The following is a 20,056-nucleotide window of genomic DNA, read 5'->3' on the forward strand; positions in this document are numbered from 1 at the left end:
TCTTCTTCTTCTTTGATTTGATTTTTTTCCTCTGCACGTTTTTTTTTTATGATGATGATGGAGGGATGTTGATTACTAATGGTAATGCTGGATTTCGTAATTCGGAAAGAAAAATTCAAGAGTGATGAATGTTCTTGGACAATTGCGCGACCAATTCTTGTCCGTACGACTTGGTGTGGGAATCAAAGATGTCATTGGATAGCCTCATCAGTGGATACTACACCAACGAACCGGTTTACCTGTGAAAGATACATCCACGGAGTGTGGGCACGCGGAGGGAGGACTTTTGCGCCTAACCAACAATATTGTTTCGTCGATATATCCATGTATTTCCAACTGATTAGTATGTGGGTCTTTGTTGAACAGTGCACATAATTGTTTTTTTTTCTAACAGTTTATGGAGCGGCTGTTGGCACTCAGCCTGAGTTGGCACATTGCTGCATCCTACAAGAAGAAAGGAGAAGGAGAAGGATGGGGAATGCCGTGCATAGAATTTCAAGTCAATCTATACGTTACATGGGCACACGGATTCTCGTGAAAACAGCTCCTTTGATTGTCGTGACGCCATTAGCGTAGGCCCGCGGTAGTGGTACGTGTGCGCTTTGATTGGATCCATGCATGTCGATGCAAGGATTGTCGGCGGGGCCAGGTGGAAGAAATCGAGCTCCAATTAAACTGCCGGCCGGTGCGCCAAAAGCAGGAAATTATAGTTTTTTTAGGTGTGGGATACCGTTCGATTATTGCTGATCGTGGTGTTTGGTGGTGTAGTACTAGTGCTGCTGCTACGAGGAATGATTGCACGAGCCACTCACTGACTCTCTGGACCAGGAGAGCATTTTATTTCTCAATTTTTGAGTGCGAAAGGCCAAAAAAAAAGGCAGGCTATACCCATGGTGGTGCATGTTTTTTTTTTCTGGTATAAAGTTGCAAATTTTAATTTCATAGCGGTTGGTATCCACACAAGTACTGCCGTGTTGCGGTGTTGGTCCGGAACGAGGAGAGGATCGATAGATATTAACCGGTGAGGTTGCAGACAGAGAAAATGTCACGTTTTTTCAGTTGATTTTTTTTAAAGGTTGCACGTTTTTCCGGCCAGGTGGGTCAGGTAGTCCGCGCATTTAGGAGCGGTCGGCCTTTTTGGGCCCGCGAGAGCCCGTTAAGGGCCTGGAACTTGAACGTGGCCATCGATCGCTTCCTCTTCCAGCTTCCGGGCCCGTGCTGCCGTGCACAGACGTGCGTACGTGCATCGCCGGAGCTAAAAAAAAAGGCTCAATTGTGCTGCGCGCGCGTGCGATCGACAGCATCGATCCATCTCCACGGCTTATTTATCTCGCTGCCGGATCTGATGCCCACAACAACACTATTAAAGTTTTTTTTTTTAATCTCCGGGTCCGCCAGAGAACAAGGCCAATGTCGCGTGCACGTGCAATGCCCCATACAGCTATACTCCACACTATTAATGTGCAATGCCCCGTAATAGTTACTCCACATTATTCCTTCCTGAATCATGCCGTTGCTGCCCATACATCGATCAATCATGGCAGCCAGGCCGGCACCGTATAGCCGTGCCGTGCCACGGGCATGCACCGACAAGCGGTTCTAACGCCCAAACAGAAGAAGCTGGTCGATCAGCCAGTACTGGCTAGCCGTGGAAAAAGAAAGTACTTTCAATCGAACAAATTGTGCCTAGCTAAGCTAGCCATGGAGAATTGCGTGTGACTTCCAATCGAACACTGCAATCTACTCCACTTATTCTACCAGGTAGCCTTGTGGTTGCCATCCACTTTCAATGGAATGGAATACAAGTCCCCTCTGCAGTCTGTCGCCAGGGATGGATGAATTAATCTGGGCGGCATATCCTCCTGTCGTCGATCGTGTCATCGCCGTTCGCCCACGTACGTCGGTCCTTCTCACAGCACACGTTCCTTCTTCGCCGTCGGTTTCTCTGTAGCTCTCCTCGGCCTTGGCCTGATCTCTCTGTGCGTCTCAATGTCGGGCCACGTACGTGCTTATAGTGCGCTAATTAAGCTCCTTTTCAGAGAACTCCTTTTTCCGTCGATGTTAGTCTTTTCTTTTTAGATGGAGCCGGTGTTAGTTATGGGTCGCTAGCTCTTTGGATGCCCAAGATCTATCTCTGTGTTACTGTGTACAGAAGACGTGGGACACAGCCCATTAGTTCCGTTGTGGCACGTGATGGTGAAAACAGCATTCAGAAATCATAATCATGTACTTTGCATGAAGGTCCCTGAAGAACAATAATTTTAACTTGGCAGCCATCGTTACTAACGATAAATGGATGCATATTGTTTCCTAGAAAAGGAGTCCCCAGGACCTATACAGTGATGATCATGCCCTAGTCCTAGTGTTTAAATGCCACGCTCCCTCTCTAATTTCTTGGTGTATGTGTATGTCTATGTTTCCATCCGCTTCTGTGGCTGCGGCCATCCTTACCATACGATTTCCTACGTTTCCTTTGCAACCGCTCCCCTTACCTCCTTTTGCCCACCTCTCCCTCCACTCTTTTTCTTCGTCGTCGCCCCTCTTAACTCCTTTCGCTTACCTTTTCATTTAGTCTTCTCTCTCCTTCGTCCCTCTCATTAATCAACCAATCGTGGCTGCTGGGCGTCAGCCTCAAGTCAAGGTATCGTTGCGTCCTAATTAAGTGCTCCACTAAGAACGATACCATGTTCATCATGCGTCCAACACCGTGTCCCTTCACTGTCGCCGGTCGTTGCTGCACCGGCAAGGTCGGGAGACCTCTCTCCCCCTATTCCTTCCCCGCCGCTTTTTCATCCTATCGAAAAGGCGCAAAAGACGTTCAAACGTTTGATACAAAGGTCATTCGTTAAGAAATTGCATCTCTTGTGAGGACCCAACTGCAAAAGGCAGCTCCAACATTTTCCACGGTCTGAATCTCTGATTAGAGGCTGGAACAGTGCCCAGTGGAGGTGGAGTCCAAAGCGATAAAAAGCAGTATATATGTCTTGTCTCGCTCCTGAGCAAGCAACAGCTTCCTTCGTTCTACGGCCCTCATGGATCCACAAATCCCCCTTTCTCCTCCTCCGCATGCTCCATATTTAAATCCTCCCCGGCCCGGAGCAGCAGCCTCCAATTCCCTCTCTCCTTCCTTCTTCTCCAGGCAAAGCGCAGCAAGTGGGGGGAAGCAAGCAGTATCGCCACGCCGCCAAATCGAGCAAGATTCTAGCTCACACGGAACCAATCACGAGCCAGAGCCATCCATTCTCCTCTGGCTGATTGCTGCTGCCTGTGCTGCTGTAGTACTTCTATCGGGAAGAGGCTCTTGGGTGGGAGAGCTCCAGAGATTTTCGCTTTGCCGCCCGTGCTTCTTTGGGAGCTCCGAGCGCGTTGCTTCTTCGTTGGTCTCTAGGTTCTTGGATTGACCGGCGCGCGGGAGATGTTGTCTTTGAGCTCCCCGAGAGTGTACATGAGCAGGAAGACGCTGGATTTGGGCCAGCTGGCCTCCTGCCGGTGCAGCTGGGGCGGCCGGGTTGGCGCGCGGCAGGTGCCCAGGCGGCGCACGCCATGTGTTTGCTTCGTGGCCGCGCCCAGCCAGACAGGTCTGTGCGCTTCTTATTAATTTCTAGTGGTGTGTTTTGCTCGGAAAGAAAATTCTGCTGGACGGCCTCCAACAGCAAGTTTTGACTTTGATTGGCTGGGCTGGGTTAATGTGATTGTGCAGGACATGCTGCAATCGATGTGCCGCCAGGCACGAATTCTAGTGCGGCAACAACGATGCTCCCTGAGCGCGTTTCTGTCTCTTCACTGTTGGAGGTTGTGTCTGACGACTTGCTGAAGCTTAACAACAATCTGAAATCGGTGAGCTTCTTCTCAACGCCACGTCTTCTTTGTTAAGTTCAGTAAAAAGTTGCTTTGTAAAAGATGCATTCATGCAGACTTTCATGCATGAATGGGTAGTTTCTCTTTCCATGACTGTTTGATAGAAACATATGGTTACGCTGAGTAAGTCCAGTTATGGATTACTCACACTGATTGATCATGAAAAGTTGCACTTGCATAGGAAGTTCCTCCAAAACGTGCTGCAACAGTTGTATTGGCATGCTTATTTATTAGCCACAGACCCACAGTGTTCCGAGATCGCATTGACTTGTGCAAAGTTTGTCCTGTTCATGAAATTTCAACGGAAATATTTATACCAAAGTTCTAAAATAAAATAATTCATCATCACTTGATAGAAGCATATGGTTACTCGAAGTAAGTACAACATTGGATTGCTCACATCACATTGATCATGTTATAAAGTTTTACTTGCATAGTAACTTCCTCCAAAGCATGCTACAAGAGTTGTATTGGCATGCTATTTTATTAGCCACGGCGTTCCGAGATCACATTGAATTGTTCAAGGTTTGTCCTGTTCATGAAATTTCAAGGGAAATATATACTGGTACCAAAGTTCTAAAATAAAATAATCCATCATCACTTGATAGGCACAAGTGTGCTCCGACGTGTTCTTCAGAAGTGGACTGTATAAATACACCGGACGGTGAAGTGACAATGACAGTTGCCTACTGATGCACGCTTTTCAAAACGTCCTGATTCTCTTCATGTATTGGCCCCGTATTTTTATGACTTGGAGCTTAGCAGCACCACGAGTGAGCACATGTCATTTTCTGGTTCAGTGATCCCGGTTTGCATATTCAAGAAAACAAACTTCAGAGCAACACATATCAAGCAGAGAAATACACTACTCCCTCCGTTCCATAATTCTTGTCTCAAATTTGCCCAAAAATGGATGTATCTATTCCTAAAAAGCGTCTAGATACATGTAATATTTCGACAAGAATTATGGAACGGAGGGAACAGTTTTCAGCATGTAAAGCATGAATACAGAAGCTTCTTACTATTTACAGCCAAGTTCCTACTTTCCACAGTAACTACTAACTAGCTGACATAACTCGATAGCTTGTTGGTGCAGAAAATCCAGTTTTAGTTTCAGCCGCAGAACAAATTTTTGGTGCTGGTGGAAAGAGATTAAGACCAGCATTAGTTTTTCTGGTGTCCAGAGCAACTGCAGAATTAGCTGGTTTGTCGTAAGTTCCTCTTCTTGTTTCAGCCTGACCATTTCTATTTTAAAAAAATTTAAATTATGCGATCAGACCTCTTGTTTTGCATTCCAGGGAGCTAACTACAGAACATCAACGCTTGGCAGAGATCATAGAGATGATTCACACTGCAAGTTTGATACATGATGATGTCATAGATGATAGTGGGATGCGAAGAGGTACATATGATGCTATGTACAGAGAAGTCATGAGTACTTAGTTTTCAATAGAAACCGTTATTTTTTCCTTGTTTACTCATCATAATGGAATAGTTTCAATGAGGGGATCAATGAATTGAAAATTCCGTTCTAAACTAGATCTGATTTTTTGCAGGGAAAGAAACCATTCATCAGCTATATGGAACACGGATAGCCGTGCTTGCTGGCGATTTTATGTTTGCACAGTCATCTTGGTTTCTTGCAAACCTAGAAAACATTGAAGTTATAAAACTCATTAGTCAGGTAATGAAGGACTCAAGCAAACTCCATTCTCTTCTTTAAAACTATACACAATTTTGTTTATAAACAATTAGTGTGCTACTGTGGTCACAGGTGATCAAAGACTTTGCTAGTGGGGAGATAAAACAAGCATCGACTCTTTTTGACTGTGACGTCACCCTCGACGATTATCTGCTCAAGAGCTATTATAAAACAGCTTCACTGCTGGCATCGAGCACAAGGTCTGCTGCCATATTTAGCGGTGTCAGCACCGCTATCTGTGAACAAATGTATGAATACGGCAGGAATCTCGGGCTCTCGTTCCAAGTAGTTGATGATATTCTTGACTTCACCCAATCAGCTGAGCAACTTGGCAAGCCAGCAGGAAGTGACCTGGCAAAGGGAAACCTGACAGCTCCAGTCATTTTTGCTCTCCAGGCTGAACCAAGGCTAAGGGAGATAATCGACTCCGAGTTCACTGACACCGGTTCCTTGTCGATGGCGATGGAGTTAGTCCATAGGAGCGGCGGGATAAGAAGGGCTCAAGAGCTTGCGAAGGAGAAAGGCGATTTGGCTCTCCAAAATCTGCAGTGCCTCCCGAGGAGCGACTTCAGAAGCGCCCTTGAGAACATGGTGAAGTATAATCTTGAGAGGATTGACTAGATGGATCCATACACCTGGTGTCTCTGAAGATCAGATCAGACACACACATGCATGTGGGTCTACTCTAGACCAGCTTCCATAGAAATCCATCTTGACAGTATCATGCAGATTTTCAGAGATGGTCGGTGAGCATCATAACAAGCAACAGACTTAGCCGTGTATCCACCGCCACCTTGTTCTTACATGTATAATTGCATTCTATTATTTTTGCAGCTCATGTAACTGCAAGGTAAATACATATAGCTTTTTTCCTTTTCTTACAGTGGTGAAAGAAAATCTTGTAATTTCATTTACCATTGGAGTACTATGAATATGAATTGACATGCTTAATTATATAGCCCAGCACATTGTAAAACAGTTTGTCCATTCCGGTTTGGTGAGAGATACATATCTATGAGGCTATGATATGTATGTTTCTCCACTCACTTTGAGTGAGTTTAGTCTCCTGATTATTCTATTACTGCACTTACTTCTGTGATGCCGATGGGGAGTTAGGCAGAACTGAAGTAGAAGCCTGCCGGGATGGATCCAACTGAACCGAAATGAAGAGACATGGCATCAGTTCTTGTCGGTGGCAACATGTTCTTCTCTCTTTAGCATTCCATCCAAGAAATAAGATACTCCCTCTCATCAGAAAGCCTTTGGACATCGTATAATAATTTTTTAAATCCAAGAAAAAATATACTCCACTATTATATTAGTACTGCTTTTGAATCAAAATCATCATATACGATCTCCAAGAGTACGTACCCCAATCTACATATCTCAAATAAATCAGTAGCTAAAGCTTCTAGTAATAAAAGTTTGACAAACACTTTTCCAGAGGATCATCTTTTGGTAATAAGGAGGAAATATATGCGACTCCGTCGGTGGCGTTAAAATTGATTAATTAATTCACCATTTTTTAAGAGCAGCGATGGTACGTGCTACTGGTACGGCTTGTGAACGATTGATTGCGAGATCTAAATGGCGTGCATACTCCTATCATACTCCTATCATAACAATATAACAGCATACTTGCATGAGGCAGTAAATTGGATGATGCATCCATAGATATCTCCAAAAATAAAAAAGATGCTTGCATTGATCTACCAGTATATCTAATCCTATATTATTGCAGTTCTTCTCCTAACATGTGGCGTGGAGCTGTCGAATCGTACGTACTCCAATTTTTTATGAATTAGAAAAGGGGAGTTCATAATTAGGTCTTTGGTAGATTCGTATCCTCTTGTTGAAGAAGAACATTTTAACACCTTCTTTGTACAATGCAAAAAGCTGCTTAGGGGAGTCCAATAAGAAGCTGTGACTTGAAGGGAGGCCAGTTATTAGTTGGCGTTTCAATTCCGTCACATGGCCGGCCACCTAATTAAACCCTACAGTATGCTACACGAGACCAACCCCGACCTACTATGTACTTGTACGATCAGTTTTTAAATGTAATCTGAAAAAAAAACTCCTATCTGTTTTTAATAGTGGTAGCAAAATTTGATTACTCACTCCGGCAGGAATTACTTGTCTAAATATTATATATATTTTTTTTACATATATTTAGACACTTTTTAAACATATATACATTCATATTTGGGCAAACCTTAGACAAGTAATATGGGTCTGATGAACTACTAGAGTAGAAAATTAGTCTTCTTTCCTGGTCCCTAGAGGTGTGTACAGTTCTCATTGTGAAAAATAAAATGTTCGAACCAAAAACAAAGGTACTTCAAAGAAATATCGTTTGTTTTCTGTTTGCATTCGATACTTTTGCATTCCTTTTCTTACACTAGTGATGATTAACAATTAACACCATGAAAGAAAAAGAATTCGCAAAGTAACTCGCTGGAGTATACAAAGAAGAGGTGGGAATCAAACGAGCGGTGGTTAACGTAGGGATGATGCGGATCGGACGGCGCGCATCCATCCGTCGAGCATCGCCACCCGCCCTACCAGACCACTTGCACCTGCCGCTGTCCATGCCATGTGGCCCAGGAAAAACCGCATAAGAAGAAGAAGAAGCAAAGGCATCGTGAATTTCTAACGGCAAGTCGGCAGGCAGCGAGCAAGGAAAGCGCTCCACAGAGAAAGAAATCTACCCCTCCCCTCCCCTTTCCTTCCCCCCCCCCGGTCCTCTCGTCTCCTCCGGCGAGCCGCAAGATCGGCAGGTGCAGGGAGAGGGATTGGCCAATCGACCTCTCGCCGGGGCGTCAGGCCTGCTGCAGCAGCTTCGGGCTCGACTGCCGTGCCGCGGGCGTGTAGATTTGGTTTTTGAGTTGGGGGTGCGGCGGAGGGGGGGACGTTGCTGCGAATGCCGTGCGGTTGCGCCTAGGGTTTCGGTGCTGTGATCGATCGCGGGACCTGGTCGAGGTGCCGCGGGAAGGAGGTCGGGGGCGGAGGGTTTCTTCTGCAGAGGGTGTTGGTTGGGAGATCGATCGATCCGTCCGTCCGGGGGAGCGGGAATGCAGCAGCCGCAGCAGCAAGGGCAGCGGAACAAGGTGGGTTTGGCTCTGCTCCGCTCCGCTCCGACCCATCCATCCCTCTCCTTCTCGTCTGTCTCGAGATTGTGCCATGATTTTGTGTTCTGTTATTGTGTCGCCGTTTGCTGCTGATTTCAGTTTTAGTATAAATTAGTGGTAGTGTTTTCTTTGAATCACCGCTGCTGCATTTTCAAACTTTTTTGGTACTTATCTTTTGACTGGTTTCGATGAGATTTAAGTGCTAGCGTCCTTCTTGTGGACGAGCTGCTTGATCTGGCTCTTCCTGTGACGAAAAGGTCAAATGCCGTGTTGCTGAGTTACCAACAGCTCATGCTTCACACGCAAAAGTTGACCGTGTGCGTGCCAGAAAAACTTAAACAACACCGCAAGCTGTTGTTGCCGCAAAGTTGTTTCTTTTTCTTTTCTTTTCTTGTTGCGGTCTCTTCCTCTGTGCCCACCAGCAACCCGATTCCATTGGCAAAAGTTAAAGCTGTTGGTTATTGCGGCCCTGGTGCTTTAGCTTCCAGATGGTTGGTTCTGTTGCAATGTGCACATTCTAAATCTCTGTCGATCTGCAATGATTTTTCTAACCCCACCAATCATTATGCCAGTTCAGTTTCGCACATTAAGTGTTTCAAGGTCTCTGTAGTCGGCGATCTGTTTAATAGTAGCTTGCTGATTCAGTGCGCGTATTTCATTTTGCAGAGTACAGATGTGGACTTTTTCTCGGAGTATGGTGATGCGAATCGGTACAGGATCCAAGAAGTCATTGGCAAGGGAAGCTATGGGGTTGTATGCTCTGCCATGGATATGCAGACTAGGCAGAAAGTGGCGATCAAGAAGATACACAATATCTTTGATCATGTCTCCGATGCCGCACGGATCCTCCGTGAGATCAAGCTTCTGAGGCTCTTAAGACATCCTGACGTTGTCGAGATCAAGCACATTATGTTACCCCCCTCGAGAAAGGACTTCAAAGATATTTATGTTGTTTTTGAGCTTATGGAGTCCGATCTCCACCAAGTTATAAAGGCTAATGATGACTTGACAAAAGAGCATTACCAGTTCTTTCTCTACCAACTACTCCGAGCCCTCAAATACATTCATACTGGTAGGAAATCACTACCTTCAAGTCTATTGTTGCTTGGAAAACAATGTTTCACCCTGAAGATGATGTGTATTGTAGTTTACACTTATGTGTTGTAGGTCAGACACCCTCTTATATCTTTTCGCTTGCCTTTCAAACACTCTCCCCAGGCTGGCTTGTTCTTGAATATAAATAAGTCTAGTGATGGGTCAGTTATGGTTTACTCACTGAGCAGAGCTAGATAATTTGCATTGCAAACTGCGGTGTAGTCAACAAACTCTCAGTTGAGACTTTTAATTACCAAAAGGTGGCTTGCATCAAGTGTAATCAACCAAGAGAAGATAAATAACCATACATATAGTCAAGTTCACAACAGTGTTTTTCCTTTGGTACTGATACTGAGTTTATATGACTGCAGCTAGTGTTTATCACCGTGACCTGAAACCAAAGAACATTTTAGCTAATTCTAACTGCAAACTGAAGATATGTGATTTTGGACTAGCACGAGTTGCATTCAACGATACCCCGACAACTGTCTTCTGGACGGTATGTTAGTAAAAGCTCAATTTAACGTATTTATAACAGATTGGATTAAGTATCATAATATACATACGCTCTGCAGGATTATGTCGCAACAAGATGGTATAGAGCTCCAGAGCTCTGTGGATCCTTTTTCACGAAGGTGAGCTTTAGATTTCATACTTATTTAAAAGGAAGAAGAAAAGGAACAGGCTGCTTAATCTATTGATGGTCTTAGAATGTTGTAAAAACCATTTTCATAAATTATAATTGTCCTAGCATGAATCTGCTTCAGTCTTGAGTTGTGACAATAGGGTTCTCTGATGAAAATTTAACTGCACTTTTTACTGTTTCTTTTTATTGTGGTTCCATATAAAAATTGTCAATGCCATAAATTGCCTGTGCTTTATTATTATGGTTTCTCCACTTATGTTAGAGATTGGATCTGTTCATTTCTATGTGTCACTTTTTGCTGTGTGACCTATTTTCATTCATGAAATGGATCTTAACATTTTGTTCATTCCTTGTTCCACATGAATACTTGATAACTATCCTGTTGAAAGTAACTTTGACAACAACACATGAACTTCTGTTACTTCCAAGAACAGTAAATGCATCTTAAATCATTTCCAGGATATTGCTTGTATGTATGTTACTAATCTGTTTTGGATTATTGTTCTTCAAATGATGCAGTATACACCTGCCATTGACATTTGGAGCATCGGCTGCATTTTTGCTGAGGTGCTGACAGGAAAGCCTTTGTTTCCTGGTAAAAATGTTGTCCATCAGTTAGACTTAATGACTGATCTTCTAGGCACACCTTCGATGGATACAATTTCGCGGGTATGGTACTAAATTCATGGGAAGTCCATATTTTTAGTTTTATCTGTTGAATGTTTCAGTAAACCCAAAATTTGAATTTATTGTTTTTGTTCCTTTCCAGGTCCGTAATGAGAAGGCAAGAAGGTACTTGAGTAGTATGAGAAAGAAAGACCCTGTTCCATTTTCTAAGAAGTTTCCCAATGCAGATCCTCTGGGACTGAAACTCTTGGAAAAGCTATTAGCCTTTGATCCGAAGGACCGTCCAACTGCAGAAGAGGTAGTCTTTTGGAATTTATCATTCTGATGTCTTGGTTTCTTCTCAATTGCATCATCCCTGCGATGCTACTTGCAGCATTAGTTGGTTATACTTCTATGAAGTAAATTGTAATAGTGGTTTCTTTTTCTTTTTTTTTGCCAGGCATTGACTGATCCATACTTTAAAAGCCTTTCCAAGCCCGATAGAGAACCATCCTGTCAGCCAATCAGAAAAGTGGAGTTTGACTTTGAGCATAGAAGAATGTCGAAGGATGATATAAGGGAGCTGATATTCCAGGAGATATTGGAATATCATCCGCAATTGCTGAAGAACTACATAGACGGCACAGAGAAGACAACCTTTCTCTACCCAAGGTTTTAGTTTTACTATGTTTCTATTCACTCCTTTCTGTTAATCGTGTCAACTCTTACTGACCGCAATATTTTGTGGGTATGTTTACCAGTGCTGTTGATCAATTTAAGAAGCAGTTTTCTCATCTTGAAGAAAGCGATGGCAGCGGCCCTGTAGTTCCAACAGAGAGAAAACATGCATCCCTTCCTAGGTAATATTGCATCATATTCTGCTCATGTGTCTATTTCCCCCCTTCCATATTAGCTGCATGGATGCAAAAACCTTTGCTCCATATTAAGATGATGCTTCCCTCTAGTCGGGCTGTCAAATGATCGAAGAATCATTTTCTGAAATTGGCAAGAGCTGATTCTCTGGATGGTAAACTGTGCTATATAAACTTGAGAGTGGATCTAGGTGACCATAAGAGTTCAAATCTTAAAAGATCTACACTCATTGTAATCCTGGAGTATTTCAAAGTCATTTTCTTTTAGAAAACGGAAGCTTTATTACCCCCAGCCTCTGCACACCAAATGCATACCTCGTTTTGCAATTGAACTTAAAGACAAAACTGGAATGCACGGGTTTTTCAATAGGATTGGGGGTTAAAATTGATACTTAGTTTGTCGAATTGTTAGGTCCTGTCCAGAACTTCATCACCACTTGTTAGTCATGGACTCTAGGTTATGTTCTGAAATCTAAATGAGAGTTGATTTATGTGTTCAGAATGGTTGTACTTGAAGTTAATTATTTATTTACATTTTCGTGACCAGTCACTGTGCTTCCATGTGTTTCCGCCTTTCTGTATTATTGTGATTTTATTTAGGGAATGCTTGTTGCTACTAACCTACAATTTCAATTTTGCAGGTCCACTACTGTTCACTCAACTCCAATTCCTGCCAAGGAACAACCTCTTGTAGCCTCATCGAGGGGTAGACCAATTGCCAATGAGCCTTGTAAACCGTGGGCTCCTGGTAACGTCCCCGGTGCTTCTCAGACAGCACACGTGGCACAAGCAGGTGCTTTTGCATTCATCTACTAGACATGTTTTGTTGATACTGACCAAAGAATATCGGCCCGTTTCTAAGATTATCTCCTATTTTCCTGTGGGCGCAGGAAGAGCTGTTGGTGTTGGGTCAGTACCGCCTTATGAAAGTGGAAGCGGCAAATACCCTTATGATGCAACAAGCAGGCCAGCGGTGAGTTCAGGGTATCCTCCCCAGCAAAAGATCCCACAAACATATGGCTATCATCATCATCATCAAACGCCTGGTGCTGGGCAATCTTCACAGGCCATGGGGGGCTATGCTTGTGGATACACCAAAGGGACCACTCCTCCCCCTGCTGCTGCTCAGGACATGAGAGCATCCCCCTATCACCATCGTTCAGCAGGGACGAAGAATGACCCGTTGAACAGACTAGCAGCGGAGAGCGACATATACACGAGATCCCTCAACGGGATTGTCGCTGCCGCGGCATCAGCGGGCACGGGTGCTCACAGGAAGGTTGGTGCCGTGCCCTTTGGTATGTCAGGGATGTACTAGCGGCTCAAATGACAGGCGTATCTCTCGCCTCTTGCTCCCTGCCTGAAGCTGCCCTCTATACACAACTAGTCCCAAATGGAGAAATTGGCCTGAAATAAGTGGAGGATGAATGGATGATGATCACCAGGACGAGGGCAACAGGTGATCCCAGGCAGTGTTTTTAACACGTAGAGTTTACTAAGACAGAAGCGGTGCTCTTGGCTGCACAGGAAAAGGGTTTGCTCAATTTAGTTATTTAGGCGCACGAGGAGGAAACAGATCAAATTGAAACGAAGTTTGTACTACTATCTTGCACAAGTAACTAAAAAAGTGATGGTCAATTGATCATCATATTATTCATTTCTACCTTCATTATAAGCTAATTAGGGAATGGTTTACGAATTAATACAATCCAGTTGTAAGTGCAGTTTACTCTTCACGTCCACACGCTTGCAATTTAGTACTAAGTTCTTGAAGACTGCGCTCCAGCCGATTGCTTGATTCAAGGGGCTTCCACGTATATATGCTGATGGATTAATTAACCAACAGGGTCAACACAGAGGCATGCATCTTATACAACTTCTTTGTTGGTGCTATGATTATTCGCATCAATACATCGCAGGCAGCAAAGAAAGAAAGAAAATGTCTTTCACTAAAAATACACCGCGGTCCTAATATTATTGACGAGGTGTCAAGTTAGTTCTAAAATTTCTAAACTGCATATTTAGATCTTATTTTTTTAGGAAGTGTGTCATGACAGGTCCTAAGCTCGTCCAACAACGTTTGACCAGCCTGCGTGGCGCGTTGACCGAATACACGTCAGCTAAAGGGTTCGCTGGACATGACTGAAGCTATAAAATTAAATTAAATGCACCCTCGGTCCTAATATTATTGACAAAGTGTCAAGTTAGTCCTAAAATTACTAAAACTGCATATTTAAGTCATAATTTTTTTGGTAAATGGGTCACGACAGGTCCTAACCTCGTCTCTGTGACACCTACGACCAACCCCGCGGCCACCCACGGTCTCTAAGCTAGTACGTTGCCTTGACCGTCTTTCTCCACCGAAGTTAGAGCGACAAGCCAGTCCTGTGCTTGTGCCCTGTATCGTCAGGAACATGAACGACATTTGCGCCGTTGCATGCGGTCCCGGGCACACTGCGCGCCGTCGCTGTACGCCGCCTCGGCCAATGACCTCCCCGAGCCGTGACTCCTTACTTACTAGTTTCGCCTCGTTGCTATACACTTTCAACCATCCTCGTGTTGTGTAGCGTTCCACCGTCTAGCACCGCCCTCCATAGCTACACGAGCTCATTGCCAGCCCTCCTTCGGTTCGCCGCCAAGCACCCCCAACAACTCAGTAGCTGCCCAAAAACCTAGCAAGCCACCCCAATTATCTACTCTCCCTAGCCGCAACTCCGGTGACTCGCTGGCAAAAACCGCGGCGATGGGTGAGACAACACACTATTTCATAGTGCCAATTATGACAACAGGCCCCTTGGGGGACGTGTATTCGGTCACGTAGGACGGTCAAACGCTCCTAAACAAGCTTAGGACCTCTCGTAACCCACTTAACAAAAAATCAGGACCTAAATATGCAGTTCATAATTTTAGGACTAACTTTACATCTCGTTAATAATATTAGGACCGCGGATGCATTTTTCCTCATGTCAGTGATGTCCAGCGGGCTCTTTGGCTGATGTGTACTCGGTCAACGCGTCACGTAGGCCGGTCAAACGCTCCTGGACGAGCGTAGGACCTATCGTGACACACTTAGCAAAAAATTGAGATCTAAATATGCAGTTTTAGTAATTTTATGACTAACTTGACACCCGTCAATAATATTAAGACGGTGGGTGTATTTTACTCCTAAATTAATCAAGCACTGGAGTCCATAGTCCACATGCTATTAAATAACCAACACGGGGAGTTCTTACAACTCGATCACAATAATTATTTGCATCATGGCTCATCAGTTCTACTTCCATGGTTAAAAAAAAGAACTTTCACAAAGCACACACTGAGTAGTCCATATGCTGATTAATATAATTAACCAACATTTGGAGTTCTTACAACGCGGTTGCTTCTGTCCACTATGAGCCTAACACGCCCTATGACGCCGCACATGGTTAGCAATTGGTTTTCCCGGGCAACTTGGAAGTGGAGTTCCGGCTTGCCTTTGCTGATGATCCTCTTAGCCTTCTGTACCTTGAGACCAACAACCTCTGGCCATGACCACCCACGATACAAGCCCTTGCCATCTTCCTTGCCTAACCAGATCGATTTAATTAGGAGTAAGACTTGGCATCAGGTTGAAAGTTAAGACATCATTTACATAATGAAGCCAGAGTAACAGTAATCTTTATATTTCGTAAATAACCCGACCCCCGTTCGTCTCCCTCGAGGCGACCGGGGGAACCAAACCCTAGCCGCCACCAAATCCCTTCCCTCCCGATCCCCTTTGCCGCCGCTGCCGCTGACCTGGCCGCGGTGGCGGCGGCCTCCCTGCTGCTGCCGAAGGTGGTGGTCGGGGTGGGAGCTTCTCTCTCCTCCGCGGCGTGCGGCGTTCGGCGTGGCGGCCTCCATGGCGGGCGGGGAAGCTTCGTGGCGCAGCGGCGCTGTCCGGCGTGCCGTTGGTTCCTATGCTCGGCGGGAGTTCCAGTTGGTCGGGGCGGCTGTGGTCGTCTGGATCTAGGGCCTGGCGCCCGGATCCGGCGGTTGGCTGCGTCCCGAGTGGCGGCAAGCGTCTTGCTAGCCGGCTTGGGGTCTGGGGCGGCGCCCCCCACTGGTGGTTTGTTGCTCTTCTCTCGCATGTGTTCGTCGTGTGGCTTCGGCTGCCTTCTCTCTTGGCGTCTCTGTTTGCTTCCGCTTGCCCTGGTCTGATGGGGACGGGTGAAAGCTCAGGCCGGCGGTTGCCGGCTCTGACAATGACGACGCCTGTGGGTGTCGTAGCCCTCCTTGGAGGCATTGTTGTGGCCCCTCGCTCAGATCCAGATGAAAACCCTAGGTCCTTTGGACCGGACAACGGCGGCACATCTGTGTCGCATGCTCCTTGGAGACGTTGTCTTGGATCTGTGTTTCCCTTGCAGGTCGGTTGGCTTCCAGTGGATGGCGGGCAGCGGCTTCTTTTGGCTCCCTCCTCGGTCATCGTCGATCTTATGTTTCGTGCTTTGTGATGAGCTTCGTGTTCCTAGTGTTGCCTCGGCTGCTCGGTGCTTTTCGACGGCGTGAATGGCCAGCTTCTGACCGCAATCCTCAGGGTTGTCCTGCGGTGGTCAATGTTCGTGTGCGGGGAAGTCTCGACTTTGCAATGCCCTTCGACAGTGGTCTCGGCGGAGTGAGGTCCTTCGACATTTCCGTTACACTCGTTGGCCTGTTGCTCTCTTGGCCACGGGATGACAGCTAAGTTGGCGTGGATGTTTGTGTGTGTTGCAATGTCTCGGTATTGTGTGGCCTTTCGATGGCATTAGGAATGTTCCTCTTGCGATGCATGTGTTCCTTGTTGTGGCGATGATCGTCGTGTAAGCCTTTTCAGTTGCTTTCTTTTCTCTTTATTTGTGCGTTCGCGTATTGTATTTCCCAACTCTTAATTAATAATCGGCGCTGCCGTTTTTGTCAAAAAAAATAACAGAATGGTAAACAAATTAGCCATGCATACCATTCTTATTTCTGTTTATCGGAAGTCTTGTCTGTCGTTTGTAGCTAGTATAACCTTGGCGACTGGCTCGGCCGTTATGAAACCCTAGGCCAATTAATCGCCGTTATGCGCCTGATCGTAGGATCTCATCAAAAGATAAAAAGAACCATCAGCCAGCACCACGAGTTGCCAAGGCACGCAAGAAGGCAAAGACAAAACGAACAAGAAAGAGCTTGTAATTAACTTATGAACGAACATGGATAAACAAAGGCTGATTGGAGGCGCGTGGCCAGGCAGATCGATCGTCTCAAGGAGTCAATTAAGGGCGATAACACGAAAGAAGGCTAGATCGAGATCGATGGTTGATTTATAGTCTCCAAAATCACGGATTCATTAGGACTGTAATTATCATCGGGGCTGATCTATCCTAGCCATTTAACCTCCGTCCCGTCCGGGTATGTATGGCTGATTCCCCTAAGGCTGGTCATAGTGCAAGTAACTTGGGTAGTAACATAAATGTCAACTAGACATTTTGGTGACATGGCAATAAATGAAGAAAAAGAGAGAGGTGGTAACTACTAGATATGTTACCATAACATCACACAAATCAACACAAGATGAGTCTACAATACAATTAATGACACAATACATGACACCACACATAAATTACTAACCACGATGGAGATAGTAACTTAGACTAGTAACATATGCATGTTACTACTATAAGTTACTCCCCACTATGACCAGCCTAAAATCGGCTTTAACTGCCTGGGAGTTAATTTTTCTCTCTTTCCAGATTCTACCTCTGCCGTGGACTACAAATCTGTGGGAAAAAGAAGAAGAAAATCTCCGGGATATCGTAACGGTGATTTCCGTTCGTAAATTACTATAGCACTTAGAAATCAGCGGGTCCGACTTACTAGGGTTAAAAAGAAATTCAAAATTCTTGCCAGGGTTAATGTGGTCATTGGTCGGTATGGCCTAGAAAAATTCTGGGCCCATGTGATTTGGGATGTGAGTTTTCCCAAGATCGTAGAGTTTCTAATTTTTTTCCCCAATTAATTAGCCGGCACCTTATAAAGAGACTGCCGCCAGGATGGTGTAGCATTTATTTTTTAGGAGGAGGAAAACTCTTTGGACTCTGCATCAATTGATGCATACATCCAGGACACGATCCAACATCACTGCAAATAGTTCAGTACGTCGATGAGGGTGATGGGTGCAACAAGAACAAAATCTCAAAGTAGTGCACCAAAGGTGGCGGTACCGAAGACTAGAGTTGCCCAATACACCATGGGGTATCCTGAATCCATGGCCGCAATCGAAAAGATCCTGACGAACAGTGTGCCGACGTTAATAGAGCTAAAAATATCATAGCATAGTCTCGGTACCATTACAAAGAGCCTGGTACGTCATTAATGACTCCTCCGGTTAACTTAATTATCCGACATGGGGAACCTGGAGGACGCGGTTGCACTTGTTGATGACGAGCTGGACGCGGCAGCAAGAGTAGCACATGGTCATCATCTGCCCCTCCGGGACGACGCTGACATAGAGGTCCGGCTTACCTTGCTTGATGATCCGCTCCGCCTCGTCCACCTCCATCCCCACCATCTCCGGCCACGAGCAGCCGCGGTACTTGAACATCTCCGTGTCTGATATCTGCCTCGCCGATGACTTCCCGCCGCGCTTTTGTCCATGAACCTGATTCACCAACCAAAGAGAGATCAGACAGAGTGGTAATTAAAATGGATTAGCAGCCAAGTGGTCTGACATAGGAATATATATATACGCGCACACACTGCTATGGGTGTGTTTGGATTGGTTCAAAAGTGTGCCAAGCCAAATTTTTGGTCATGACCAAATAATTGGTGTGTGTTTAGGATGAGAGCTACCGGTACTACTTTACCAATTTAGTTCATTTTTTACCAAAGTTGGCCAATTCATGGGCTAGCAAAACCTTGACCAATTTTTTAGAGGCTCAAACAAACAGGCCCTATATATCTTCTTTGGTTTCGACGACACGGAGAGTTGGGATATCTTCTTTGTAACACGGGCAACCGGCTCCGGCTCCCCCATCGTGACTTAATTGTCACGCTCCCTGCATTATAAATCATGTCATTTCAGGGTATCTAAAGAAGAAAAGTACATCATTCGTCTCTTCATTTATCAAAAAGTACACAAACAGTCACACAACTCTTTTCCGCGTACTCATCGCCAATATGATTCCTCGTCTCATGCGAAGCGGTGTTAGTGCTAACGTTTCATGATTTTGGCCTCAAAGTTAACACACCGACTCAAATTTTTTTTACGGAAACAAATTGACTCGAACAATAAAAGGAAAAAGATGCAGACTTGGTAGGATGACATGGCAATTCTAGGGCTAAAGCCATGATATGTCCGCATCACTACCGCTTTGGACGGGGTGAGAGACTGGTGGTGTCCCGTTTTGATGGTTAAGGGATGAAAAGTATATAGAAAAGGTTCTTTTCGATAAGTAAGCCGCAGATGAAGAAAGATTTTCTATAGATTTAGCAAAAGTTTGAAAATTTTAACTTCGGATAAACCTAGAGCATCTTATAAAAATGAAAGTACATAACATGATTAAGACATGATATAATTATTTTTTGTCTTTACGGGAAATTTACTAAAGCGAAATTTGGAGTTTGATAGACTCATAATGTTTCCTTGTGAGGGAGATATTGTCTCGCAAGCAGATTAATTGAACGACAGAGATCTCCAAAACAGTAATACAGTAGTATCTTGAAATCATAATCTAGTTGAACAGGTAAACGCCCCTGGAGATATAACCGTGGTGGAATCAATACGTACGGGTCCCGCAATTAGTATGGACACAATTTGGGGCCGGCATCGGCTTACAACGAATTTCCTTTCGGATCATTCGGAAGGATCACGTAATGTCGTAATGAACTTTGATAGATCTATGCTAGCTAGCACTCGGTGAAGAAATGCATAATCGCTCTCGCCAGCCAGCAGAGAACAGACGGCGATCTGGATTCACAAGAGAGGAAATTAAAGAGAGGAAGAAAGATAATGGGGATCGACGTGGAACCTGGTCGATCTGGCCGGATCGCAAGAGGGAATTGAAGCGGCAGAAGGAGCGTGGGATCTCGAAGGTGAAAACGGGCCGGAGAGAAGATGAATGAGAGTATTCATAGGCGCCAGTCGCACGGGATCAGGGTTAATTGGTTCGCT

At 45.0% G+C, this 20,056-nt stretch overlaps 2 protein-coding genes and 1 long non-coding RNA gene across 3 annotated transcripts; 2 read left to right on the top strand and 1 right to left on the bottom strand.

Annotated features, from left to right (window-relative positions):
• The first annotated feature begins 3,004 nt into the window (after positions 1–3,004).
• LOC100826224 (solanesyl-diphosphate synthase 2, chloroplastic) lies at positions 3,005–6,536 on the top strand. Its single transcript, XM_003567776.4, has 6 exons — positions 3,005–3,578; positions 3,701–3,837; positions 4,942–5,069; positions 5,157–5,260; positions 5,415–5,542; positions 5,633–6,536. Exons 1-6 carry the CDS (start codon positions 3,416–3,418, stop codon positions 6,179–6,181), a joined length of 1,209 nt encoding a protein of 402 aa, XP_003567824.1. The 5' UTR covers positions 3,005–3,415; the 3' UTR covers positions 6,182–6,536.
• Positions 6,537–8,216: 1,680 nt separating this feature from the next.
• LOC100835396 (mitogen-activated protein kinase 9) lies at positions 8,217–13,636 on the top strand. The gene is made up of 10 exons (XM_010232682.2): positions 8,217–8,667; positions 9,355–9,760; positions 10,155–10,282; positions 10,359–10,418; positions 10,949–11,098; positions 11,199–11,354; positions 11,496–11,707; positions 11,797–11,895; positions 12,549–12,700; positions 12,798–13,636. Exons 1-10 carry the CDS (start codon positions 8,632–8,634, stop codon positions 13,223–13,225), a joined length of 1,827 nt encoding a protein of 608 aa, XP_010230984.1. The 5' UTR covers positions 8,217–8,631; the 3' UTR covers positions 13,226–13,636.
• A 4,534-nt stretch (positions 13,637–18,170) lies between these two features.
• LOC112271033 lies at positions 18,171–20,026 on the bottom strand. The gene is made up of 2 exons (XR_002963815.1): positions 19,914–20,026; positions 18,171–18,544 (listed from the first exon to the last, which is right to left on the bottom strand). It is a non-coding gene; the product is annotated as an uncharacterized LOC112271033 (long non-coding RNA).
• Between the last annotated feature and the right edge of the window lie 30 nt (positions 20,027–20,056).

Source organism: Brachypodium distachyon, chromosome 2, assembly GCF_000005505.3.
Source record: "Brachypodium distachyon strain Bd21 chromosome 2, Brachypodium_distachyon_v3.0, whole genome shotgun sequence".
NCBI lineage: Eukaryota > Viridiplantae > Streptophyta > Magnoliopsida > Poales > Poaceae > Brachypodium > Brachypodium distachyon.

Coding starts and splice junctions, on each gene's coding strand:
- LOC100826224 (XM_003567776.4), top strand. CDS start 3,416: ATGTTGTCTTTGAGCTCCCCGAGAGTGTACATGAGCAGGAAGACGCTG. Junction 3,579..3,700: donor GGCCGCGCCCAGCCAGACAG/GTCTGTGCGCTT, acceptor GTGATTGTGCAG/GACATGCTGCAATCGATGTG. Junction 3,838..4,941: donor TTAACAACAATCTGAAATCG/GTGAGCTTCTTC, acceptor ATAACTCGATAG/CTTGTTGGTGCAGAAAATCC.
- LOC100835396 (XM_010232682.2), top strand. CDS start 8,632: ATGCAGCAGCCGCAGCAGCAAGGGCAGCGGAACAAG. Junction 9,761..10,154: donor CCTCAAATACATTCATACTG/GTAGGAAATCAC, acceptor ATATGACTGCAG/CTAGTGTTTATCACCGTGAC. Junction 11,355..11,495: donor ACCGTCCAACTGCAGAAGAG/GTAGTCTTTTGG, acceptor TTTTTTTGCCAG/GCATTGACTGATCCATACTT.